General features: G+C 49.9%; 1 protein-coding gene across 11 annotated transcripts in view; it reads left to right on the top strand.

The window, feature by feature from the left end:
• Positions 1-27,798, top strand: part of FARS2 (phenylalanyl-tRNA synthetase 2, mitochondrial) — a 302,144-nt gene that overhangs the window by 138,986 nt on the left and 135,360 nt on the right. For all 11 annotated transcript variants that reach the window (XM_069562904.1, XM_069562905.1, XM_069562902.1 and 8 more), the window contains one exon: positions 22,504-22,664. In XM_069562904.1, coding sequence (XP_069419005.1) covers positions 22,504-22,664 — 161 coding nt within the window. The remainder of the gene's footprint in view (positions 1-22,503; positions 22,665-27,798) is intronic.

The raw sequence follows: 27,798 nt of genomic DNA, 5'->3' as shown, positions 1-27,798 counted from the left end.
TCAGTGAGTAAAGCACCACCACCATTAATGGTTACATTAAAATAAGCCGGGGTGGGATGGGTAGGCCTGTGCTGGTGCCCAGGGGGCTCCAAATCTGCCTGCAACTTATCCAGTGACTGCAGCCTCTACCCAGCAACTTACGGGGGGCGGCTCTCGGAGTCTCCAGCATGGTGACCAGAGCCCAGCCCTGCCCCGCCTGCTTCATTCCACCGAGGACATGCACCTCCATCCCCCGCGAGCGCCCCTCCATGCCAGACAGCTGCCATCAGGCCCCGGCTGGGCTGGGCCGTGCAGATGTGTGCCCAGGACTCTGTCTCAGACAACAAGTGGTCCAGACTCTGCTCAGCGCCTGAGGCTGTGCGCTGAGGACTTGCAGAGCCGAGGACAGCTGAGTCTCCTACTTCAGACTAGAAAGTCAGCAGGCAGAGGGGACAGGAAGAAGGAAGAGGATGCCCAAGGCAAGGCAGGGTCATATTTAACCTCCTGTGGGGATGTTTCCCTGAGGCTGACCTCAGGTTCCACCAGTCTCCTGAATATTTTCATAATAAATCAACCCTTTACTTTGTAAAATCAAGTTTAATTGCTCTCAGTTGCACCCGGAAGAGCCCTATCTTACCCTCCTGAGCTTAAAGCAAGTTGAGAATAAGACACCGGAGCAGATGGAGAGAGCAGAAGGTTCACTAGATTTCTCCCCGAGCGCCTCTCCCTCCGGAGGCCCATCGCCGCTTGCTCCGCCCTCCTCACCAGGCTCCGCCCTCCTCACCAGCCCTCCTAATGGCACCGCGGATTCGGCATGACAGGTGTCCTCTCTCCTCTGGCTGAAGTGGAAGCACAGGAAAAAGCAAATTTCCAGCGTTTGAGGCCTGCCTCCTCCAGGAATAAGGACCTATCGGGAACTTACTCCTTCCCCACGGTCTCAGTGATGGGCAGAGCGAGGGGGTTGGAAGAATTGCCCTCCTGGAAATTTCTCTGCAGGTGGAAACAGGCCCGCTGGAAGGAGAGCCCCCGCCCCGCAACTCCACCATGAACCTGAACCAAAGCCTGACCCTCAGCTCTCGAGATGGGTGGACGCCAGCTATCGGATGGTCGCTGGAGGGCGAGCGCCTGGGGCAGGGCTGGGTAGACGCGAGCCGACCGCCGGCTGCCAGCCTCCTGTGCGGCCGTGCCTTGTGCTGCCTGCAACGCCATGAGCCCGCACCCGAGCGCTTGTCGGGCTCCGTGAGCGGGCTTCCCTGGCTGGTCTCTAGCACCCCCACCCCCGCCTGAAGGTTCCGGTCGTTGGCCGGAGACCAGCACGCGCAGACGGCAGGTGGGACGCTTCATGCTTGTCGGTCACGTTGCTTCTGATGCCTTGGGCCTGGGAAAGGTCTGCTCTGGGGGACAGAGTAGATGTCGCTCCCAGATGCAGCGACGGTGAGAACAGCCATCTGCGGCCGGGGTTGATCCTTCAGGCAGGTGTGAAAGCAGCTAGTGGAGAACTTCTGAAGGGCGGCGCAGGAGAAGCTAGCAGGGAGGTCTGCCCGCGACAGTAAACCTTGCGTGTGGCTTGGGTCAGCCGAGTTCTCCACGGAGAGAGGCTGAAAGGCTAAGCCTGCCCCGCTTCCTGGGTGTGTGTCTGCCGTCAGCGGCTTTGATTTTCAGCCCGGGATCGCTATCCTCCGGGTTTGCACATTCGGGTGTGCACACACACTGCTGGCAGGGGTTTCAGATCTTTGTGCAAACTGGTTCTCACAGATGCCTGACCTGTCCAGCCCTTCTCTGCCACCTACCTTCTCTGTGCATGCAGCGCTTGCCGCCTTTCAAAGACAGGTTGCAGGATTTGGCAACAAAAAAATGGATGGCATCCAACACGTTAGCGGTTACTTCCCTGTGCCGAGCCCCATCAGCTCTCCCCTTGTTGAATGCGGTCCTGCCAGCTAACGTCGACCAATAGACTGAACACGTGACTCAGGTGTTTGTGCCCATCTAGGGTTTGATGTATCATCTCACTGGTGTGTCTTGTATCAATTCATGAAAACGGAAGCTCTTCTCTTTTTTTCCCCCAAAGACTAACGTTTGGGCTCCCTGTAACTTGTAATGGCTAAAAATGAGTCTGAAGCATGTTCCTTTTCATCTCTTCTTCCAGCTATTAATTTTTAGTACTTTCATTTATGTTTAAAAAAGCGGTTAGACGTGAAAGTTCCCAGAGAAGAATGAGTAATTGACAGGCTGAGGTAGCAGCTGGGAGCTGGCCCTGGTTTTCAGAGAATAATCATAATCGCTTTAAAGGGAGGTGAAAACCGTAATCGGAGCTGACTCTTTGAATCAGGGCGTTGTCCAGTGGCCCCGCTCAGCTCTCAGCAATCTCTGGGGAGGCAGGTCAGATGCTGAGGGTTGTCTCTGGACACGGAGGGGAGACCCAGGAGACGGCAGAGGAAGAGAGCGGCTCAGAACATGGGGGATGGACTGGAGGGGGCAGGCGCGAGGGACGTGGGTTCTCAAGGCTAAGGCGAGGGGCCCTTGGACCTCCCGGTGACTGACTTTCCGGGGAGCAGCTGACGAACACGGAAGGGGTGTTGGGAGGGAAATGAGTTGAGCTTGGCTCCGGGGATGGAGGCAGGGGTACAGATGGCCGGTGGGCAGGGCAGCAGGGCCGCCCTCCTTCGAAAGCAGGCGGCTGCTTTACGTGGGTACCTGCCGCGGCCCACCGTGGTTTGGGAAATGGGTCATTGGGAAGAATAGCATCCAAACACCACGTCTGTTTATAACCCGCACCCAGCGTATGCACATCCCTGTGTGTTTATATTTACACACGGCCTCTGGTTTGTTTCTCTGTTACTTAAAATACAGGATGTTGCCCTTTCTTGTTTTCTAATGTCCTGTGGAGCTCCCCTGGGCGGTGCTGACTGTACCGTTAGCTTTGCATCTTGTGAGGCCTGTGGGCCGGGGATTCGGGAGACTGCCGCCAGGAAGGCGGCAGGGAGGAGCAGGCCCCGGGGAGTCTTACGGGGGTGGAGGAGGGAGGCAGGGATCAGCGGGGTAGGTGGTTTTTCTCTCTTTTCTTTTTAAACAAAGATTTTGCCTCATTTCATCCTTTTTCTTTTTTTTTTTAAATTTGATGATTCTGAGGTTATCTCAAGGGTGAAAGATCCCCCCTCTGTTTTCAGGGAAGGCAGCTCTGGGAGGTGGGCGCTGGGGGGCGTCCCCCGGTTCGCTTTGCCCCGTCCTGGCCTGACACCAGCCTGCCCACCTGTCTGTGTCTCGCAGCCGTGGACCAGGGCCTCCGTCCCTCTTGGGTTCGCCAGCTCTGCCTCTCTGCGCCCTGCCTGTGTCTTGGGCAGCCTGCTGTCCCCCTCGTGGTGAGGTTCTCCTCGGCCCCCAGAGCAGCAGGCACGGAGCCTCATGCTGGAGGAACTCGAGCCGCCGGAGCGCAGGGCCGGAGCCTGTCTCAGCTCGGTGACTCCCGTGCCAGGGAGGCCACCTGTCACCCATCCAAGGTGGACGGGCATGTGGATGGGAGAGCAGAGCCTGACCTCACAGGGGAGCGGGCTCCCAGCCCTGCTCCTGAGGCCGCGCTAGGAGGGTCCCTGCTGGGCAGCTGAACCCATGGAATGGCATCCTGGTGAAGAGGGGCGGCTGCCTGTGCTGAACCCATGGAATGGCATCCTGGTGAAGAGGGGCGGCTGCCTGTGCCTCATCACGGTGGCCAGCGCCCAGGAGCCCTCCCCTGGGCGGGCTTCCTTCTGGTGTGTTCAGGGCCGGCCTCCCAGCTGAGTCCCCTGCTTCCTGTCCTCCTCCCTGGGGCTCTGAAGGCAGAAGGCCCTGGTCCACGGCTGTCCCCCCGGCCTCCCGGGCTCTGAGGGACTGAGACACGGGGCGAGGGGCACGGCGGTGAGAGTGGCCACGTGCCCCCCACCCCCACCCCTGCTGCGTGGCTGCCCTTACTGACTTGGGGCGAGAGGGGGTCGAGGGGCACGGCAGTGACAGTGTCCGCGTGCCCCCCCACTCGGCTGCACTTACACAGGGCAAGAGGCGTGGACGACGGTGGCAGTGTCCGCGTGCCCCCCTTCAAGTGGCTGCAGTTACTGACTTGGGGCCACACCTGCCCCCCACCCCCACCCCCGCCGAGTGGCCACACTTGCTGGTCAGAAGCAGCGAATCAGAGGAAAAGTAGAGCGATGGAGACAGTAGTGAGAAAGAACGGTGCAGGTCGTTTTACATGAGAAGAGACTTAAGAAATCTTGGGATTTTTCTTGCCAAGGAAAATGAGGAGAGTGAAAGCAGTTATGCTGGGGGGAAAGGCCTATAAATTACATTTAAATAACTTTCCCCCAAAATATAAATCATGAAATTACATAAAATCATTTTGATTTCATTATGTTAACATTAATAAATTTTAATTTTCAGGTGCATATGCCTAAAGGCCTCCAGGCTCTTAAACACAAAATAATCGAAAAGCTAATTAATCACAAATGGGCAACTTTCCCAACTAACTCTAAGAACAGTTCCAATTAAGAAATAATACCCTCTCTACAAAGTAGAATAAAATACACAAACTGACAAGAAACTTAATTACAAGCCATAGAAACAGAAGAAAAAGAGAGAGGAGACTCATTTCCCAGGCCAGGTAGCGTCTCCGGATGTGTTTGGAGGAGAAGCTGAAGGTGGCCCTAAGTGGGCTTTTCTCTGTCTTCTTTATCTTGTGGAGCCTCTCTAGGCTGTTGAATCTTGACTCTCATACATCTCTCATCTCCTCCAGCTTTGACATTAAAAGACTGAACACGTGAAGGTCGTGCACACTTACTTGGCCTCCTACTTAAACCATCCTTTATCTGCACCTGTGTCTTCAGCACATTCGCATCCCAAGCACCCAGCACAGCATCTGTAACCCAGGAAATGCTAAATAATGTTTGTAGCATAAATGGAGGGACACGTGATCACTGGACAAATCACTTCCTTGGCAGAGGACACAGTGGAATAAAGCAAGCACACAGCAGTGACTCCATCCTTCGCGGAGAAGCCCGCAGGCCCCTTCGAGTTTCCTCCAGGATCCTGAGCTGTGTAGGTCTTGAGAGGTAGAGTCAGAATAACCTATTAGCGACCCCAGGGAGGAGACAGGCCCTCCTTGTTTCATTTTGCTTTAATTCAGCTGGTATTGATTGAGGTGCCTGAAGGTAGCAGCACATAATGAAACTGGAATTGCCTGGGAGTCGGAGGAGCAGAAGTGAATTCTAGCGCTGGCTCTGCCTCTAATTAGTCCTGTGACCTGTGTCCAGCCGGATCAGAAGCCAGGTCACCCGTGGACCTCCTGGTTATGTAAGCAGCTTGAAATCCCTTTTCCTGCTTGGTGGGTTTCTGAGTCTGGAAAGTCAGAGTGCTAACCCCCCCATTCTCATGGCCTATTGTGGTTGCTTGACTGTGGTGGTGGTGTTTAGTCCCTAAGTCGTGTCCAACTCTTTGCGACCCCGTGGACTGTAGCCCGCCAGGATCTTCTGTCCATGGGAATCTCCAGGCAAGAATACTGGAGTGAGTTGACAAGCCCTTCTCTAGGGGCTCTTCCTTGACCCAGGGATCACGCCCAAGTCTGGCATTGGCAGGCGTATTCTTTACCCTCTGAGCCGCCAGGGAAGCCCGACATGACTCTGTGGGTAAGCCGAAAAAGGCCCTAGATAAAGCATATTTGGATTCTGGCAAAGCACTTGGGAAAGTCTCCTAAGATAACCTTATGAGAAGAATAGGGCTGGATCCTTCACGTAGACGTATCTGAAAATTGCTGAATGAGCATCTACAAAACGTCCTGATGACTGAACATGCTCTCACGGAAAGAGGTCTCTTGCTTCATTCCGCAAAAGCCCCTGAAGTTGCCCCTCTGTCGTTCAGGGTTCTCTGCAAGCCCTGGGAGGAATGAAAGTCACGCCTCCAGCTTTTCTTCTGAGAGCCTCTTCCGTCTGTCTAGGGAGGCAATGGGTTGGCCAGGGTGACGAGAATGATTGATGGTGATCTTCACAGTAACTCCCGTTTAGAAAGCAGTTCAGCTGAAGCTCCATTTCAGGAGCCCTCGGCCAGAGTGAGTGAACACTGAGTCCTTGGTGCTCTTTGCTGTCTGAGTCGTCACTTGGCCCCCAGTCAGGTCCCTCTGAATCCCCAGGATGGGGAAGGCTTTCTGAACCATTACAGATGCTGAGAGTCAAGAAGAGATGATTCTGTGAGGTGTATTTTAGATTTGTAAAGATCTATCAATAGGTCAGACGTGATAAAAAATTTTCTCTCTTCATTCGATCATCTCTGATCTCCCAGGTTACAGATGGGAAGATGCTTATAGGAAAGCAAAATAGGAAAAAAATAAAAGGGAATGAAAATCAAGGATGGGGAAAAAATCTGAGATTAAAGTGAATCTAGGAATGCCCCAGATATGTTTTGATTTTTAGAAAATTCTGTGTATTACAAATTCACAAATACTCAGCCAAACTCTTAAATGAAGCACAAGTAATCTGCCAACCATCTAGTTAAAATAAATTGTGTGAATTATAATGAAATTCTTTCCAAGCAAATACACATTTTTAATGGAAGGAAATGTACTTCAGAGGAACATTAAAAAGACACCAATCTGGGTCATCTTAGAGATACGCGTAGCCTTTCTTGCATAGTTATTCTATAATGTTTTGCTGTTGTTAGTTGCTAGGTCATGTCCAACTCTTCTGACCCCCATGGACCCCCACCAGACTCCCCTGTCCATGGGATTTCCCAGGCAGGAACACTGGAGTGGGTTGCTGTTTCCTTCTCCAGGGGATCTTCCTGACCCAGAGACTGAAGTCGTGTCTCCTACACTGCAGGTGGATTCTCTGCCACTGACCTACCTGGGAGCCCCTATTCTGTAATAGAATTTGGGGATTACCTGGCTCAGGCCGTTGTTTAGAAAGAGTTGGTGGCATTTAAAACTCTAAACATCTCTGAAAACCTGTCCTAAGTGTCTAAAAGTTTTTCAGTGTGAATGTGGAAATTCAGACATTCAGAATATTCACCCTACAACTGGCTGAAGCTCTTCTGGCCGAAACGCAAGGTGATCATGCGTTCAGTTTGCAGAATGACTGTGTGTTGCTGGGAGCAGCTCCGCATGGCGAAGAGTCTTTTCCCCGAAATGTGGTGCCAACTCTCAACTCTTCCCAAATGTTTTGACACAGTCTTGCACTGACATCCCTTTATGTACAGTCAGACGATTCAAACTGTACTTCATTAATTCTCCCCCCAAGCCCCCCTTGACATTCCCTGACACTTTTGCCAATAGGAATTCCTTGTGGAGTGATAGCCCATATGGAAAGAACACCCCTGGTCCTAGCCCCAGACAGTGACCTTGGCTGATGTAGCCACTTCATGAGAATGTTTATGGCCTGTTTTGGATAAAGTAATTGGTGCTAAGATCCTGATCCAGCAGTGGGTTTTTGTGTCCCCCACGTTGACAATTGTGTGTCTCTAACCATATCTTACACCTGATACATCTTCATTTAAGGTAAGTTTCTTGTGTCATCGTAAAATAAAAGTAGTAGCAGAGAATATTTTAAAGTGGATTCGCATTTAGTAATTTAATGCTCAGTGCCAAGTCACTTGAGCCAACTCTTTGCAACCTTAGAACTGTAGCCTACCAGACTCCTCCGTCCATGGGATCCTCTAGGCAAGAACACTGCAGTAGGTTGCCATGCCCTCTTCTAGGGGATCTTCCCAACCTCGGGATCAAACTTGAGTATTCTGGCTACCCGCATTGGCAGGTGGGGTCTTTACCACTAGCGCCACCTAGGAAGCCCTTTCAGTAATTTTAGAATATTGTTAATTAGGTTGGGGCTTCCCTTGTGGCTCAGACCTTAAGCGTCTGCCTACGATGTGGGAGACTGGGGTTCGAGCCCTGGGTTGGGAAGTTCCCCAGGAGAAGGAAATGGCAACCCACTCCAGTACTCTTGCCTGGAAAATCCCGTGGACGGAGGAGCCCGGTAGGCTGTAGTCCATGGGGTCGCAAAGAGTCGGACGACTTAGCACTTCACTTCAGTTACATTTGCCAAAGCGCTCAATTTCAAGGTATAGGCTCTTAGATCTGTAATTCAGTTTTCTGTTGGATATTATTCAGGGTAATTAAGCATGAGCCGCTGCCACTGAGAAACACCCTCAGTATCTGGGTGATTCAGCACCACCAGAGTTCGTGTCTTGCCCTCGTGGGGGCTGACTCTTCTGTTGGGTAGCTCAGCATCGCAGACCCTCCCAGCCTGTGCCAGACCATCCCCACGCTGGCTGCAGGATCTGGGAGAGGGGCCTGGAGGTGGCGCCCCGCCTCCTAGACACCGCACCCCTGAGCTACGTGTGCCCCTCCCGGACTTTGTGGATGGGAACCAGCCCTTGGCCTTGAGGGGCGGTGTCGGGACCAGGAGGAGCCAGGGACAGTGTTTGCTGAGCGGTCTGTTCTCTGCCGTGCTGCCTGGAAAGGAGCTGATAGCAGTAATGACAAACAGCTAGATTCTCAGTCGTACAGGCTTTCTCAAATTTTAAGTGAGTCTTAATGACAGATTTTATTTGATCAACGTGACTCGCTGGCGGAGCCGCACAAGCCCAGCTGTGCGATGGAAGGCGGCAGGGGCCCGGCTCACGGGGCCAGCTCTGCCTTCCTCAGTGTGCGCGTTTGTATTTGCCATCTAAATTATTTCACCTCTTTTCTCTTCATACCTGAAATAATTAGCTCATACCACGATCCCTTATAGCTTCAATTTTTAAATGTCTTTATTCTACTCACGGTCTACCACAGGTCAATGTTTGCACAACCAGGCTCTGCACTGGAATAGATGGAGTATGTTTGCAGTCTGTCTTTGCATTCTTTTTTGTTAACCAAGGATATAAAATGTTCACTCAGGAACCCAGAATTTAAACGTGCAACTCTGATTTCATCGGTACATGTACTACTCTGAATCAGTTTAATTCAGCGAAGATTTGACTGTCTGCTGTTGTGCATAAGCATTTTGCTGGGTGCCTGGCATATGAAGATGAGGAGGTCTGGTAGGCTTTTGTTCTGGGGTAACCAGTACTCTAGTGTTGGAGCCAGACGTGCACAGATAAGTTCAGTGTGCTCTGGGAAGTGGGATGGTGGCTAACCCAACAGTTAATGGAATGTGACTCTGTGCTTGGCATAGCTTGGGAGGTAGGCAGGGGCATCTGAGCTGATTCCCAGAAAATTAACATAGTAAGTTTGGAAGAGCACGGCACATGGGGAAAAGCATCAAGTGCTCTTGTTGGCCCTGGAGCTGTCCTGTCCAGCGCAGCAGCCCTGGCCACGTGTAGCTGGCATGCATGTGGAATGCAGTTCAAATGGAGAGTCCTGTAAGTGTGAAACATATACCAGGGTTTCAAATACTTAGTTCAAAAACGAATGTAACCTATCTCATGAATACTTTAAAAATTATTGATTACATGGTGCAATGAATATTTTAGATATAGTAGGTTAAGCATATTAATGAATTCCACCTCCTCCAGGCCCGCTGTGTTCAATGTGGCCACTAGGAAATTTAAACCGCCTGCACGGCCTGTGTTCTGTTTCTGTTGGACGAGGCTGTTCTAGGGCGTAGCTTGTGAAGGAAGACGTGGCCGGAGTTGCTGGGTCCCTTCACTGTCTACCTGAAAGTATCACAGCATTGTTAGTCAGCTGTATTCCAATACAAAATAAAAAGTTTAAAAGCAAATATCTAATAATGCAAAAAAAAAAATCACACAAGAAAGTGGATTACCAATATTGCAAACTGAGTCTAAAAGATTTCGCTTTGCTGTCTCTTAAATTCTTATCAAATACCTAGAGTAAATAGACTTCTAACTTAAACCGTGTTGATTCCATTGTGAAGCGAGTATTTAGACGCATTAGCTTAAGCATATTAATATAGTTAGTGTCACCTGTGTTTTCTCCCCCCTTTCTTCAGTGTGGCGCTGGAACGTTCAGACCTCCCTGCATGGCCCACGGTCTGTTTCTATTGGATGAGGCTGTTCTGGGGCAGAGCCTGTGAAGGAGGGTGTGGCCAGAGTTGCTGATGGACTATGGGTTGGGAGACTGAGGGGTGGCTTGGGTGCTGCTCTCTAGTCAGCTTAGCCTTTATCTGTTTAAGCTGGACAGCTTTCCATGGCAGAGTCGTGGTCAGTCATGTGTGCATGTTAGTTACCCCAGGCTTTGTGGTTGATGGGGCCGCCCCGGTGGCTCAGCAGGAAAGAGTCCACCTGCCAGTGCAAGAGATGTGGCCTCAGTCCCTGGGTGGGGAAGATCCCTTGGAAGAGGGCACGGCCACCCACTCCCGTGTTCTTGCCTGGAGAATCCCACGGGCTGCGGTCCACGGGGTCGCAGAGAGTCGGACACAACTGAGTGACTAGACAGCAACGGTGGATGGTGCTGTGCCGGCTCTCAGCTGGAGGCTGGGTTCCTCGCTGGGTGGCGGGGGCTGCCATACCCAGAGGGCCAGAAGGGGCTGCATGCGGGCAGTGGCAATAATGATGGAGGTCAGCAGTTGGAGTTCGGAACAAGGAGTCGGGTGGGGGGACTGCTGGATCTCTGTCTTTGGAAGAGATCCGGCAGGAAGACCCCAACAGTGGTCACTCCAACAGGAAGCAAAACTGAATTTTTTGTGACTGGTGACGCGGTTGTATCACAGGCTGAAGCTTTCTGGTTTGGAGAAGCAGGCTCTGCACTGGGGAGGGGGACAGTGTGTGCAGGTTGATGTGATTGGCCGTGGTACGTTGGCAGGTGCTTGGGTTGATGGAGCTGCAGCTCCAGCAAGAGATCAGGGCTGGAGAGAGAGGCTTGGGAGTGCCCAGGTGGCAAGAAAACAGTGGGATTCTGTGTAGTTACCTGGAGGACTGGAGGGTGGGGAGGACGGGAGGCAGTGGTGGCCCCCGGAGCGCTGAAGGACGCCCCAGAGCCGGACCCCTGGACAGGCGGGGGCCTCGCCCTGGGCGGCCCCACCTCCAGAGCCGTGAGAAGGAGTTTTTAATGTCTCATAAACACTGGTCTCTGGTACTTTGTTATAGCAGCCTGAACTAAGTTCCAGGAGAGAGCTTTGACTTTGGCAGGTAGGGTTCCTCTCGGTGTTGGTTTTTGTGAAGGTTAGTCCTGATAGAACGGAGTGTGGAGGCCGCAGCGCCATTCATCTTGATCATACCGAGGTATTGACGGGGGCTGAAGACTGGACTCTGTGAGTGTCAACTGCCCTTTCCAGAAGCTCGTCCAAAGGGAAGGGGTAACATGTGCTAGACGCAGGGTTCGGAGAGTTTGAAGGGAGAGCTTTCAGCACGTGGATTGGTTGGAGAGAGGGGTGGTGATTTTGGATGCTGTTTGCTGGGTGAAGCTTGGACGTGGAAATTTCTCCATGAGTCCTGTGCTCAAGGCCCAGGAAGGAGGTATATAGTAAGGGGGCTGCTGTGTATTCCCTTTTTCTCTGCTGTACTCTCAAAGACCACATGACTCTCTGAGCCTGGTCCCCTATGCCATTTTAAAAAATAACCAAATGGAATAGGGGTCCGCCTGTGTTCTCAGGTTTAGCTGACCCCCCCGTGGGGTTTGTGCCGTTGCGTCTCGCTGGATGGATCTGGCGTGGTCTCCACCCTGAGCTCCTTTGAGAAAGTGGATGATTTGCCTGTTCATCATTTTCCCGTGTTGCTTCGAATAAGCCAGTGAGATCAGAAGAGTGAATCCAAGCTCAGACACTGGAACCGTCGTCCAGGTGGCTCTTAAAACTCAGCTTTGCTTCCTGTTGGAGTGACCACTGTTGGGGCCGTCCTGCCAGAGTCCTGGCCAGCTCCCCACGACGCCCGGCTGCTAGCAGTTTTGGGAGGAGGTAGCGACAGTTCCTCTTGACGAAAGACAGAGATGTGCTCGATGACCCTGCCGCCCCCAAGGGTGAGCGGAATCTGAGGATGCTCAAGTCGGTTCAGAAAGGAAGCCGCCTGCCACGGTGCTGCTGCTGGCGGCGGTGTCTGTAAGAAGGTCTTTGTTGGGGTTTGTAAGGCCTGAATGCACGCATTGCAGGCGAGCCGTGGCAGCCTCCCGTGCCCAGAGAGTCACGCTTCCCTCGGCTCTGGCTCCTGCTGGGGACAGCCAGGTCCAGCTCAAAGCTGCCCCGTTATAGCAGTACTTGTGTCTCTTGCCTCTAGACCAAATCACACAGTCCCGTCTCTGTGTTTGGCAGCGGGTGACGGATGTGACCAGTTCTGCCCCTGTCCTTGAAGGGCACATTTTGAAAATTATTATTAAGAAAACTTTCAAGCGTTCTGCAGAGCCCAGAGAATAATACAGTAGGTTCTCTGTTCACAACACCAGCTCATGAAATGACATGAGAGAGAGGCCCGGCGGCCTGGAGGCGGGGGTGACCCTGTGCCTGCCCACCTTCTTGTCCACGGCTCTGATTGTTGGGCCACAGCATCTGCCAGTTGGACGAGTGAGAAATGGTGAAGCCATGCTTTTTCGAATTATCTCTGGAGTTCCTGGGAAAAGACAACACGAAGAGGATAAGTTTGCAAAGAAATAGAGCTCCCCAAGGAAGTAAATTATCGATTAAAAATTCATGACAAATGTATTAAAGCTGAAAATGAGAAAGTATCGACGGATACATATGTTAGTGACCCAGAATATTTTGATTGTCCTGTTGGATTTTGATTGGCCGCTGAATGATGGATTTGGCCGCTGCCCCCAAGGGAGGCAGGGTGGGCTTACGTCTGACAGACGCTGTTTACCAGCCAGTGACGGCCACACACCTGCTTCTCTCCGGATAGAATCACATCAGACGCAAGCGCGGGTTCTTAAAGGCTTTACTTAAAAAAACAAAAGCAAACATATTCTTAGGAGTTCTTAGAAATCCTTTCTTTCCCTTTGTAATTTTTTTTTTTTTTTCCCATGTAGGATCTCAGTTCTCTGACCAGGGTCTTTGGTTCTCCATCCTCTCTGGGTCGCCTGTTTTAGTGCTAAGTTCCTTAGACTTTCAAGGGTTGTTTTGGTTTTTGTTTTGTCTTACATTTTAGCAATTTCTTATTTACTGAACAATTAGACAGTTTGCTCAGTTGCTCAGTCATATCTGACTCGGCAGCCCCATGGACGTAGCCCTCCAGGCTCCTTTTGTCCATGGGATTCTGCAGCAAAAATATTGGAGTGGGGTGCCATTCCCTTCTCCAGGGGAATCTTCCCAACCCAGGGAACGAGCCTGTGTCTCTTACGTCTCCTGCACTGGCAGGCGGGTTCTTTACCAGTGAGCCACCAGGGAAGCCCTTGCCCAGTGAAGGAACACCGTTTTCTTAGTAACAGTTTATGAGTAGTGGGCTCTCTATAAATCTCCTCCAGCGTTTATTTGGAATGTCTATACTGAGCCAGCAAAATCATTCTTGTAGGACAAGGAAAAGTGGCGTCGATCCCCAGAATTTGGTGCCGCTCAGAGTTTATGTTGCTCTGCAGTGAATCCAGAGCCCTCTCACATCGGAAAGTCAGGGCTGATTAATTGTCAGAATAGACTGGGGCTGTGCTGAGCTAACAGAGGCCCTCCTGAAATCTTAGTGGTTTAATCCACTGAAAACGTCTCTGCCGGAGAGAGACCTCTGTGGAGTCCTCTGTCCACAGCAATGCCATTTGGAACGTGTGGTCCCCCGGGCCCCCGCAGCAGAGGAGGACAGAGCTGGAGGGTCTCCAAGGAGTTGGGGGGGTCTCGCTTCCGCCCACTTTGGTTCCAGGGGTCGGAGCTCGGTCACGTGGCCCCCAGGCTCTGCTGGCAGGTCCAGGGTGCAGAGGATGACGCAGGGCTTGATTTCCACATAGCATTTCCCCCACGGACACCCTTCTTACTGGCCTGAATGTGACTGGCCGGTTTGTTGATGAAAGGGACGGTCTGTGTCATCCTTGCGACTACCGATTTGGTCTGATTCACACATTATGTCACAAAACTTCCATGTGCTTACACCCGTGGGACTGTGTTTTTAGCTTTGCCAACCGATAGCTTATTTTTATCCAGCTCTGTTCCCATGTCCCTTTAAGTTCCCCCTCCATCTGCTTTTATCTCTCAGATTTTGTAGCCAAATGGCTAAAAATGCGTCGGATCCCTTGGGAAGAAGGGAGACATTGGGCACATTTAATTCCCATGCTCCTATTTCCTTGTTCTAGTCCCCATCATCTCTTTCATTCGGTTTAATATTATATGCCACTCTCTTTGGGGTCCAGAATAAAATATTTGAATATTTCAACTATTTCTGCGTTACCTAGAGGCAGAGAAGGCAAGAGCGAGTCTGGGGGGTTGGGAGGCAGAGAGCCGCGGGAGGCCGTCTGCCTGAGGGGAAGAAGAGGGAAGGACAGTGAACCGCCTGTAACCCTGAACCAGCTTTGCTCTCACACCGCTGCCTTCAGCAGGCTCTGTCTAATCTTCCTGCTCGTCCAGGGTGAGGTCTCAAGCAGATCTCAGCCTTCTTGGTCATGTTCAAGGGCAGTCCAGTCCGATAGCGCAGCTTCCGTCTTCCGTCCAGCTTAACGCTGCTTCCCTCCCTGGGCTCATAACGGGGTGCAGGGGTGGGAGCTGGAAGTGGGGTGAGGTGGGAGCAGGGGAGGAGAGTGCTGAGCGGGGAAGCGAGGCGAGGTCGGGAGAGGGCTTCTGTCGCCGGAGAGCTGGAGCGCGGCGGTGGTGGCTTCCGGGAGTGGCCAGTGTCCAAATGCTGACTTTTTTTTCCTCAGAGGACTAAGATCCTGCTAGCTGCATGGCCAAAAAGAAAAAAGAAACAGCTTGGCGTCGGCCTAGAGGTCCTAAAGGCAACTGAACTGTGTGTTCGGGCCCGCCTTAAAAGCTGACTCTTCCTGGGTGTAGGTGGTCACTAAAGAGATGGTCTCCCGCCATGGAGCCCACAGGCACGCCACTCTATAAACTGTAGACTGTGGGAGCAAGCCAAGGAAGGAAATAGCATCTTTCTAAGATACTCTTATTGATTTGTTCTTTTTGAAAAGGTCAGAGACTATAGCAGTGAAACGACCCGATTAATGCTGCTGCTGCTAAGTTGCTTCAGTCGTGTCCGACTCTGTGCGACCTCATAGACAGCAGCCCACCAGGCTCCCCTGTCCCTGGGATTCTCCAGGCAAGAACCCTGGAGTAGGTTGCCATTTCCTTCTCCAATGCATGAGAGTGAAAGTGAAAATGAAGTCGCTCAGTCATATCCGACTCTTCACGACCCCATGGACTGCAGCCTCCCGGGCTCCTCTGTCCATGGGATTTTCCAGGCAAGCGTACTGGAGTGGGGTGCCATTGCCTTCTCCGACGCAATTAATATCTACCCAATCACAGCCAGTGATGAGCTCATCCAGCTCTCGTGTGTGGACAGGTGTGGACAGGTGCAGGACAGAGCGGATGTCAGGGACGAGAGTTTCCAGCCAGTCTCGGTGGAGGCAAAGAGGTGCTTCTCGGCTTTTCCTCCGGGGATGGAATCCTGTTTGATTTTTAGTTTGTTTTATATGTCATCTTTTAATTATGTTTCAGATAATGATGAAGAGAGACGCAGTTTGGTTATGAGAGTAAATCTTAAAAGGCTCAGTGGCTCCTTTATCTGCTGCCGAAAACAACTCCCACCAGGAAAGAGGGTTCCATTAATTGTCATTACCCGAGAATTATGGAATTAGAGCTGCTGGCGTTTCTTTTATCATTTGTATATTTAAGTGACAGTGGCATTACTTACTCTAAATTAAGTTCCTTTCACAGTTAAAAAATTATAACTGTGTGGCAAGAAATGGAGCGTATTGACTTTTATTTTGGAATGCCATCTTTCTAATGGAGGTGAAGGTGCATTTTTTCAGACTAGAAGGCAGGAAGGGTTATTCCTTGGCTTTGTAATAGAAGGGAATAGATAAGTGCATCCAAGTTAATTCTCCAGGAGTTTCAATGAGGGGATAGAACATTTAAAGGGCTTCCTGGGTGGCTCAGTGATAAAGAACCCGCCTGCAGTGCGGGAGACGTGGATTCAGTCCCTGGGTTGGGAAGATCCTCTGGAGAAGGGCATGGCAACCCCCTCCAGTATTACCGCCTGGAGAATCCCATAGACAGAGGAGCCGGGGGGGGGGGGGGAACTACAGCCCCTGGGGTCACAGCTTGGACACGACTGATGGGGCTTAGCATGCGCACCACGCTCAGAAGGAAGAGAACACTCCCACGGGGCTGCCCCCTGGCAGCCGGGCCTGGGCTGGTTTACTCTCACCACTTGGAGCTGCCCCGTGTGTCTGACTCATGGTCAGTGGAGTCAGAGCCACAAGGCCCGTGGGATCTGTGGGCAGGCCGGCGCTGGCCCGCCATCCAAGGCCTGTCCCCAAGGCCGCCTCCCTCCCATCATTTGGGCTCCCGGGAGTTACATTCCCCGTTTCTGCTCCGTCCTTCCTGAAAGACATCTCAGTTCTAGGTGACTTGTTGTCTGTGGCCCAGCTTTGATGGCTCTTGTTAATAAGGCACCTTAACGATATCTGTGAAGTAGGTAGAAGCGTGTCCCAGCACTGACCGTTCTGCATAGAGCTTGACAGGCTTCCTTGAGTACCTGTTATGGATGTGGGTCCATCACATTCTGAAACTTGGTGTATGAAGAATCCCCATTTAGTTGAAAGTGATTGTAATTGATGATCATCTTAGTGCTTGTAAAATGTGATTCGGTTTTTAAAAAGTCTCCCATACAAATTTTGGAATTATATTGTTACCTGAAGTTCTGTGTGTAATTCAGGCAATTCAAAACAGAATAACAACAATCAAAGGAAAGCAACTTCTGTCTCAAAAATGGAAAATGAGCAAAGCTAGTAATGTTAACAGGGCCAGTTTTTGCTCACTGAAAGTCTTTGTTGGCTGCACAGAAGTACTTAATTCTCCTGAGTTCTAGGACCTTAGATTGAGATGGGAGAGAAAGGATTAAACGATAAAATCGCTATATTTTGGTGGCCAGTCAAAGGGAGATATAGGAGGTAGGATGTGAGTCCTCAGTTGATTATACTCCAGTCAACATATTTAGATTTTTGTTGCTATTGTTTAGTCCCTAAGTTGAGTCCAGCTCTGTGTGTCCCTGTGGACTGCAGCAGGCCAAGCTGCTCTGTCCTCTGCCACCTCTCAGAGTTTGCTCAAACTCCCGTCAGCTGAGTCGGTGATGCCGTCCAACCATCTCACCCTATGTCCCCCTCTTCTCTTCCTGCCCTCGGTCTTTCCCAGCATCAGGGTCTTTTCCAATGAGTCGGCTCTTCACATCAGGTGGCCAGAGTATTAGAGCTTTCTTTAGTTTTTAACTCTTCGTAAACCCTAAGCAAGGCAAGACTGTTCCCTTTATGTTTTCAAAAGGCTCTAGACCACGCGGTACTGTCGTCAGCCTGGTCAGCTTGGCTCCGTTTCACGTTTCTGCTGCCGTGTGTTTCTCCCTTGTTGGAAGGAGGTGGATTTTTAGGACTTAGGTCCCTGAAGGAAACTGGCGATGTGATGAGGAGCGTTCTGGCTGGACACAACCCTGGGGCGTTGGTTCAGGCGCTGCCAGTCAGCATTTGCGCCAAAAATGGCTAATGAGAACTAACGGGCCCCTCTGTGCACACAGCTCAGGGACCGCGACTCCATGCTCCGTGGTGACCGAAACGGGAAGGAAGTCCCAAAGCAGGAGGGGGTGTGTGTGTGCATGCAGCCGACTCACTTTGCTGTTCAGCAGAAACGAACTCAACGTGGTAAAGCAGCTGTAGTTGAATAAAAACTTCCTTTAAAAATGACCCATTAAAAAAAAAAGAACGACAACAGAAAAAAGGTTCCATTACAATGTTGATTAGAATCCAGCCCAGCTCAGACCGTATGAAGGAGCAGGGTTTTCATGGCCTGTAGAGGCTAGACACAGTCTGTTCCCGTCCGTGGTAAAGTTCTCTTCAAAGAGGTCTGCCTTTGGACCCTGTGAAGGGCTTGTCGACCGAAGCCTGCGGAGCCAAGGCTGAATACAACTCGAGAAAGTTTTCAGGCAGGGGAGCAATCTCTGGGCTCAGCTAGAAAAGTCAATCATCCAGTGACAGGCTCTGCGGAAGCGGCTCAAGGATTTTAGCGGGAACGCGGGGATTAAGGACTCAGCCGTGACGGGAGGAAAGAAACCAGAATTTACGCAGCTGCACTGGCCTTCCCAGGCCTGCCTGTGGACGCGTGAGTCGCACTGGGATGCTGTGGGCTTTTGTCCCTGTGTGGCTGTCTTCACAGTCAACGGTCAAGGGCAGTGGAGGCTTTTTGTCCCCAGCGGCTACTCCACACGAGCCCCGTCAGCTCACACTGCAGGCCCCGTGCGCACTGGTCAGGACCACGGTGAAAGGCACGCTCAGAGTGACGAAAAGCCTTCCGAAAAGCCTGCTGATACAGTTAAGCAACTACTTACGCAAATCATTTTAGTAGCTTTCATGGGATAATGACTAAGTCCATCAGGAAACTAGCAGTTACAAAGCAGAAAGCACACAGACGTAAGCACGAGGGGAACGGAGCTCTCTTGTGTTTTGAAATACTTTGAACAGAGCCTCTAGAAGTTAATGTTTCATTGGAAGTAAAAAAAAATAAATAAAAGATTTGAGTCCCAGTGTCTGTGATCTTGCTAAAGTGGTGTTTATTTTTTAAACATAGCTAAGAATACCAGTCTGACATCCCCTGTAGGGTCGTTGTGAGGATCAGAGTCAAGATAATTGAGGTGAAGTGCTTTGTAACTGGTAAAGTTCTATGAAATATGAATACTAACTGCTAGGTTGTTTCAGCGTTTCTTGTCACAGTTATTTTGGGGAAGTGTCAGTTCATTGAGCCAAAGAATTCCTAGAAATCAGCCCCTATTGACAGGGAAGTACTTAAAATAATTATTTTTCTAGTATGTAATGGTTAAAAGTTTTAATTTGACCCTGAGCTTTGCCAGGTGGCTCAGATGATAAAGAATCTGCCTGCAGTGCAGGAGACCTGGGTTCGATCCCTGAGATTCCCTGGAGGAGGGCATCGCAACCCACTGCAGTGTTCCTGCCTGGAGAATCCCATGGACAGAGGAGCCTGGCGGGCTGCAGTCCATGGGGTCACAGAGAGTCGGACATGACGGAGCGACCAACACAGTTCTCACTTTCGCAGCAGAACAGCCTATGAGAGGAAACGTGGGGTGCAGGGTTCAGTCGCTGGGGAAGAAAGTGAGATGGGAGGAGGGGGGATTGGAGCAGAAACAGCTCAGATGCTGGGTCTCCGAAGCTGCTGCCCAGGCCTGCCGCTGGCCTGTCTGGACCAGGCCCGGTGATGGTGAAGAAGGCAGGGGGAGGGGACAGGGCATTCCGTTTTCCTGTTATCCCTTCTTTTGTGTCCCAGTTCACTTCTTTCTGAGGTGTCTTTTCAGAAATAGCATCTCGCATATCGCCCCATACTGTGGTAGATAAACCCTCTCACGGATTTAAATTTAAAGTCACTGCCTGTATCAAAAACTTCAATTTTAAGTATTAAATTCTTCCTAATATGACCTGTTTAAATGAAGTCAGTAAGTTAAAAAGTGGAGAGATCTCTGAGCCCCGCCTTCCTATTGCTCATTCCCTTCCTCTCCGTGTGTGAGCCCTTGAACACGCGCGCGCGGGAAGCTGGTCCAGCCCCTCCAGGGGTGTCAGGGATGGAAGCCAGCCCGATCCCCAGCCCGTGGATCAGACGCTGCCCACAGAGTCTGACAGCAAGCAGTAAATGCACAAATGTGAAAAGTTGTGGAGCCTTAGAAGGTGGTGTTTTCTGAAGAAAACAGAGCAGAGTAAGGGGATTTGTTGCTGAAAATCCTCCTAAGAAGGCCAGCTTCTGTATAAAACTGAAATCGTATGAGATAAGAATCCAGAGATGGGAAGTTCAAAGGCAGGAAGAAGAGAAGGAGGAGGAGGAGGACACCTAACTGCCTCCCATCTGGAGCGTTTTGTTTAACTGAGGGTGCTTCTTTCCAGTCAGTTTTCTGTTCCAGAGATTCTCATTTACTGGAACCCTCCAGTTCTGGAATGTAGGGAAAAAGGGGAAAAAAAAAATGCTGCCTTAAAACCCCATCAACCCAGGAGTACCTAGCAACAAATTACTGCTGAGGAGTGCCAAAGGCCTGAGAATTAGACCTGCCCGGATGACAGTGCCGCCGAGTGTCTGGTTAGTTACGGCTCACTCTCTTCCATAAAGCATTTGAGGTGCCGTATAAAAGTATGTACAGGAGGATAGAATAAGTAGTTCAGATAATCAGGACGAAGAGGATGTAAAGATAAAAAAATAGAGCTGGGACAAGAGAGACGCACAGAGCCGCGCTACCATTCTCAAGAGGTGACCCGTAAGGATGGCTGTGCGCTTCCACGGGGCGGAGCGAGGAGTGAGTGAGGATCAGTTATGTAAAGTCGAGATACCCTCACACTGAAAACGGTCCAATTGTTCAGAGAAGAAAAGAATCTTTTCCTGTTCCCATTTTCTTAGACCTGAGATCAGTGTATTTCACGAAGACTCATAGGGACGACTCAGTGGCCTAGTGACCAACTCTCTGGACAGGGAGCTCCTGGCACCTTCCGCACGTGATGGGCCAGACAGCTCCGTGGTGGTGGTGTACTTGCTCAGTCATGTCCAACTCTTGCGACCCTGTGGACTGCAGCCCGCCAGGCTCCTCTGTCCAGGGGATTCCCCAGGCAAGAATCCTGGAGTGGGTTGCCATTTTGCAGGGGTGCAATTCAGAAGAGGCAGATCTCAATGGGACCAAAGCAAAGTGTTTCAAAAATAGAGTTTGATGCAGCTCAGCCCATAGATCTTCCTTGCAACCCTTCCTGGTGACTGACCGTCAGCAGCAGGCTTTGCAGTAAGATTGAGTGTGAGTCAGAGGTGGTGGGCAGTGGAGGAAGCTGGAGGCTGCTCCTCATGAGGGCCTCATCCTTGAGCGTCCGAGTACGAGGTGCTGCAGTTTCAGGGGCCGACGGTATGGCCTCTCGCTGGTGTGTCCTCCCTGGCAGCCAGGAGGCCCCGAGTCACACCCACCCTGAGTTTTTGTATATTGTGATCTTCCTAAATTCATCTCTTGGTTGCCTTTCAAAGATGATGCGGGCCTGCTCAGTCGCTTCAGTCGTGTCCGACTCTTTGCGACCCCATGGATTGTAGCCCGCCAGGTTCCTCTGTCCATGCGATTCTCCAGGCAAGAATCCTGGAGTGGGCTACTGTGGCCTCCTCCAGGGCATCTCCCCGACCCAGGGATTGAACCTGCCTCTCTTAGGCCTCCTGTATAAACAGGTGGGTTCTTTACTACTAGCTCCACCTGGGAGGCCCCTGGTTCTTATAACCTCCCCAGAATAAACAGAAATTATTTCATTCAGCCATGAGAATTTTTATCCGGAATGTTTCTTCTCACGCGTTATATAAAAGGCGTATATAAAAGTCTGTCCTGCATTCACCCAGTTACTTCCCCTAAAAGGACAGACGGCTACTGCTTTTCTTTTTTTTTCTATCCATAATATTCCACTGTATGGATATAGTGGGGTTTATTCAACCCGCTTCCTATTCATGGACACTTGGGTTGTTTATTGTCTTGTTATAAACAGTGCTCCAGTAAACAGCCTTATACATTCGTAACTTCCTGTGGGTGGGAAGCTGCCTGGTAGTCAAAGCGGCAGTGTGTGTGTGTGACTCTGAGGATGCCGACAGGGTGCTGCTCCTTAGGTCTGGGGGTGAAAAGCCCACACGTGCGCCTGCTCTCAGCGTATGAAAGGTCGTGGTTTCCCTTGGCTTTGGTGTCAAGTATGTGATGAGATGTTTTTATTTTTGCAGGTCAGATAAGTAAAAAATAGTGATCTGGTGCACTTTTGTTTTTCTTCAGTAAACTTTTCATTTGCTTAAGAATCATTTTTTTCTCCCTTTTTGCGCACGTCTCCGTATTCTTTGCCTGTCTGAATAATGAGATTGCTTTTCTTTTTCTTAACCTACCGTTAGGGGCTGCGTGTCATTCTTATCTTGCTCTAGGAAAGTTTCAGCTGGTGAAGGTAATGAATGAAAGAAGCAAAGCTAAGAACTAAAACCTGCATGTTAAGCAGATTCAAACACGCTAAACCTACCGCTCTTTCAGCTGCAGGTGCTGGGCTCAGATGGTTGGTTTTATCTAAAATTTTTATAATAAAATATAAAGGATTTAATAATTAAGGAAAAAGTCTAACTCACAGAGCAACATTAATATTCCACCTATCTTTATTATTTTTTATTTGCAAAGACAGTTCAGAAACATGTTTTAAACATATTTAAAAACTATTAACCTTACAATCTTTGAACATCACATTTTATTATTATTATTTTTTTACATCACAACCCTTATTTGTCCCTATATTGAAGAGTGGTATCATAGTTCATACCCATGTTCAGATAGGCATTTTTTATAAGCTGGTGATAAACATTCACTGTGTAAATGCACCTTGCCTCTGGTCGGCACCCGCTGAGGTCCTGTCCGGGTGTTAGGAGTGGGATGGACCTGTGGCCCCTCGTGCCCTTTAACCCTCTTTCTGGTCTCCCCTCCCCGCTGCAGCCGGAGCTCAGGACCGGATCGGCTGGGCCTTCGGGCTGGGGCTGGAGCGGGTGGCCATGATCCTCTATGACATCCCCGACATCCGCCTCTTCTGGAGCGAGGATGAGCGCTTCCTGAAGCAGTTCCGAGTGCAGGACATCAACCAGAAGGTGACGTTCCAGGTGAGTGACGGCGGGAGTCCCGTGAGCACGAGTAACAGGGTCACATGCTGTAAAGAGGATCAGTGAGTTTAAAGGCAATGTGGCCTTGCAGAGCGCTTTCAGTAGAGATTCATAAGCACACAGGAGATCCATGGACCTTCTAAAAGTATATACTGATAAAAGGAGATTTATCAAGCCTGTTAGTCTAAGCAGGGAACCAACTTTGGGCTTCTTTAATGTCTGTTCTTCATGAAATATCCATCTTTATCACTGATGATACTTTCACATTTCAGTTTTTTGGGTTTTTTTTATGCTAATCTAGACACATTGACTTTCTTATGATTAGTGTTTGAAATGTGCATTTCTTTCATCATTTTATTTTCAGTTGCTGTCTTTCTATTAAAAGCACGTCTCTTGTAAACAGCTGGGTCTTTTTGTAAACCCGCATTTAATTGGGGTGTTGACTCTTTGTTACACTCAATATATTACATGGGATATTCTTGGGGTTAATTTTTACTATATCTTTCATTCTCATCTATTTTCCTTTTCTGTTCTTTTTCTTTATTTGGAAATTGAGATTTTGTGTGGGGGGTTGTTTGTATTATATTTTATTACTCTATTGCTGTTTAGTTTCTCAATTTTATATTATTTTTAAGTGGTTATTCTAGATTACAGTATGCATAATTAATTCATCACACTTTACCATGAGTAACCAGGGTATTAAAACTCCATGAAACATTTAATGTTACAATACTGTAATTCTATTTACTCTTTCTTTCTCTTGTATTATTACTATCATATTTTATTCCTCTGTATATTATAATCCCACAATACATTGCTCTGTTTGCTTCGAATAGCCATTGTCCTTCAGAGGAAGTTAAGACTGCATCTTTCTTGATATTTGCCCATTCCTCGCTGCCCTTCATGGTTTTTCATAACCATTTTCTGTAAGTCTGAAGGACTTCCTTTACCGTTTCCCGTGGTGCAGCGTGAGTTTTCCCAGCTTCTGTTTGGAAATGCCTTTTTCGTCTTTATTTTATATTAGTGATATTTTCCATGGACATAGGTGTCCAGGTTGCCAGTAATGGTGCATGCTTTATTTTTTCCTCTTAGTTCTTTAAAATGTGTCATTTCGTTGCCCCTGTCTTTTCACTTTGGGTTTTGGCGGGTTGACCTGTGTGTGACCTTCTGTCTGTTATCTTCCTTGGGGCTTCAGTGTGTTGAATTAGTGCTTTTCAACCCTTTTTGAAAAGCCTCACATCTCTTCCAACAATTCTTTCTTTCTTGCTTTTCAGACTGTGACTACGTGTGTATCAGCGCATTTGGGTTTGTGCCACAGAACTCTGGTGCCCAGGGTGTGCTTTTTATTACTGACTTTTTTTCCCCACTGTGTGCTTTATCGTGGGTAGTTTTTCTCGTCTTTTCTTTGGGTTTCCTCGTCTTCTCTATTGTGTCCACGTAACCACTAAGCCCCTCCAGCGAGTTTTCATTCCAGCTTTGCACTCATCACTTCTCCGGTTTCTACTTGCATCCTTGCGACTGATGAGATGCTCCATCCCTTCATCCACTTTGTACAGTTTCCCTTAAGCTCCCCGGGCTGCTCGTGACCGTGACGCTTAAGTCTTGGTCTGTTATTTCCAGGCTCTCAGTGCTCTGTGCCCCTTTTAGTCTCCTTTCTTCTTAGTTATGGGTCACATTTTGCTGCTTCTTCACTCCTCTTAGTTGTTAAGTGTTGGCAACATGTATCCTCAGGAAGCCTTACCCTCTCCTTGGGCAGGCAGCAAAGGCAGCGAAGCCGGGTCGCTTCGTCACAACCAGGAGTCGAACTGGATTTTGCGTCTCCTTAAGTTTGTGTAAGAAACTTAACTTCTGGCGGAGGAGGGTGGGGCAGTTAGGATTTGATAGTGGAGACAGTAGGTCTCTGTAAAATGCCTTGTGAATTATAGATCACAGAGAGCTACTTCCTAATGACTCCCTTATAATTAGTATCTATTGACTACATTGTGTCAGTTTCCCGTGGCTAATGTTACAAATTGCCACAAAGCTAGCAGGTTCAACCCATATGTCTCTCTTATTTTAAAGCCCTGGAGGTCAGGAATTCACAGTCAGTCTGCTGGGCTCAGGCTCAGGGGCAGCGGGCCGGCCCCGGGGGCTCCAGGAGAGACCCTCGCCTCCTCCTGCCTGGGTCAGCTTCCGGGCTGACTGCGGTCCTTGACCCCTGACTGCATCGCACCGCGTCTCCCCTTTCCTTCCCCGTGTGGCCGCTCTGCCTTCCCTCTGCGCATTTGTCTCTTGTCACAAAGCCCCTTGAGACGGGCTTATCTCCACCCACTAAGACGTTTTCTCCGTCACATCCGTGAAGTAGTCTCTGAGTGTCAGGTAATAGATCCACGGGCTCCTCGGATGAGGAAGTGGACATCTTTGGGGGCCGTTATTCAGCCCATCACATACACTTTGGTTTTTTTAAACAAAGCGTTGTTTGTTTGGCTGCGCCGGGCCTTGGTTGTGGCACGTGGGGTCTCCAGCTGTGGCGTGTGAACTCTAGCTCCCTGACCAGGGATTGAACCCGGGCCCCCCTCGCTCGGGAGCACAGAGTATTAGCCACTGGGCTACCAGGGAAGTTCTGCATATACCTTTATCTGTTCCATTTCCATCACGGCAAATTGCTTGCTTCAGATAGGAAAGAGGAGATTTTGTTGTTAGCTGTAAGTAATATGAAAGTGTGAGCAGTTTCTGACCATTTGTGTGGAGTGGTCGTGGGTCTATACATGAAGGAAACAGGGACTCCTCTGTCACTGACTGACGTTGGCCTGTCCGAGGAAGAACACGTAACATGATTACGAACGATGGTGAGGCTGAGCCTGAAGGCACGACGCGTTGGCCGCCGCCAGCCATTCAGTGACGGTGAGACGGTGGGTCTCCTGTCGCCCATCGTCTCTGAGGTCGCTCGTAGTTAGACTCCTGGGAAGCCGGCGGTCGGGCGGTGGTCTCCCTGGGGTACCAGGCATCAGCAGCAAGTGCTGCTCTGGGAGGACGGGGAGTTTTTTACGGCCAAGGTTGGCCATTTTCCCTTAGTTTGTGTCTTCCCGCGGTCATGGTTCAGGGCCCTGTAGTCTGCGCATTAACTTATTTAGTGCCTTATAACACCTGTCATTTGTTGGGTGCTGGGTACAAGTCATGGGACCAGATTGCCTGTATCATAGCTTTCATTCTTCACAGTCTGATGGGAGTGAAGTCTATTAACCCATTGTATGGACAATGAAACTTGAGCCTTGGAGCCAACAAGGAACTCAGCCCCAAGAACTCTGCTAGCAAGTCACAGAGCTAGCATTTTCACTAAAGCCGACTCCAGGGAGCTCCCACCATTGAACTGGTAAAATCTTATTTCATAGCTGAAGCACCACTCTGGAGTCAATGAGATGAAATGGACAGTTTCTGACTTCAAGCTGTTTTCAATCTAGAGAAGGAGACAGATTTATCAAGCGCTGGCTTCCCCCATGTCTCAGTGATAAAGAATCCACCTGCAGTGCAGAAGACACGGGTTCCACCCCTGGGTTGGAGAGATCCCCTGGAGAAGGAAATGGCAATTCATTCTAGTATTCTTGCTGGGGAAATCCCATGGACAGAGGAGACTGGCGGGCTACCGTCCATGGGGTCGCAAAAGAATCGGACATGACTGAGCGACTGAACAACAAAATTTTAAATAACATGAAGTGCAGTGCAGGGCTGCACACAGCTGAATGTAGAGTCTTGCTAATACTGACCAGTGTATGCGGGGATCAAAATTTTCATCTTTTTTTAATCCTATTTTGCTAGTTAATTCTCAGAATCCGTCCATGTCTCTCCAGAATTGTATCAGGACTTGAGCCTGCGATTACTTGCTAATCTCCGGGACTTGGAATAGTTCCTAGATCCGGTTTCCGTGTCATTACTGTAAATGTTGTCTGGTAGAGACTCAGTGCAGGATTATTCGGTGTTTCCTCACTCTCTTCCCAGGTGAATCCAGCTGCGAGAATCCCATCAGCTTCATTGTGTTGCGGTGAAATTAGTGGACCTCATTTTTCTTCCCACTGTTTCCCTGTGCAATTTTTTCCATCTTGCCAAAAAAAAAAAAAGCACATAAACATTTTTCTTCTGCAGGAAGGAGGATGTTTATCCTAGAAGAAAGTCATAGAAAATCAGAGGCGCTGGGGGAGATGACCAGCCACAGGACCGTTTGTCTATGCCCTGTAGGCACTGTTGACGGTCAGGCATGGGGAGATGCAGGGAGCAGGAAGATGGACCCATTTGCCATGGGAACCGTCCTGGTGCATTTATGTAAAGCCTTCATCCCAGTGAGCATCTCGTCCCTGTTCACTGGTACTCCTATTGTGCCGACCTCCACAGCCACTGGACGAAGCGGCCACGGTCACCCCGTGACTCCTGGCCCTTCCTTCCCGTAGTTTCCATCTCCACCTTGCTTTGCCCGCCTTGCAATGTGAGGATGTTTCACGGACCCTCGGTCTGTTGAGTCCTGTTGGATTGTGACCCCGTGTCTGTCCCGGGGCCTCTGTCGCCAGCGGCTTGTAGATTTCTGACTGCTTTTCATCTTTGTGAAAGCAAAGCAAAGAGCAGCCACCACACATTTCTTCCTTATTTAACACGCTTTTAAAACAGTAAGAGAGGTCCTCAGATCCTCTGGTATAGATTGGACTGTTATGTTGTGTGACCTTATATGTACACACGTTCAGCATCCTCGTTACAACTTTCTGGCCTTTAACCCAGTGAAGATGTGCAACAGCTTCCTGTTTGTCGACAGCGCTGGGTACGTGCATGCTCAGTCGCACCGACTCTGTGTGACCACATGGACTGCAGCCCGCCAGGCTCCTCTGTCCTTGGGATTTTCCAGGGAAGAATACCGGAGTGGGCTGTCATTTCCTCCTCCAGGGACTATCTTCCTGACCCAGGGATCAAACTTGCCTCTTTTGAATCTCTTGCATTGCAGGCAGATTCTTTACCACTCAAACCACTGGGGAATCCAAATTAAGGGGGGGTCTCAGTCTTACCTTAAGCATGGATTGTAGCCCACCAAGGCAAGAATATTGGAGTGGGTTGCCATTTGCTTCTCTGGGGCATCTTCCTGACCCAGGGCTCAAGCCTGGGTCTTCTGCACTAT

Source organism: Ovis canadensis, chromosome 20, assembly GCF_042477335.2.
Source record: "Ovis canadensis isolate MfBH-ARS-UI-01 breed Bighorn chromosome 20, ARS-UI_OviCan_v2, whole genome shotgun sequence".
Taxonomy (NCBI): Eukaryota; Metazoa; Chordata; class Mammalia; order Artiodactyla; family Bovidae; genus Ovis; species Ovis canadensis.
This window is presented reverse-complemented; position numbering and strand designations above follow the sequence as displayed.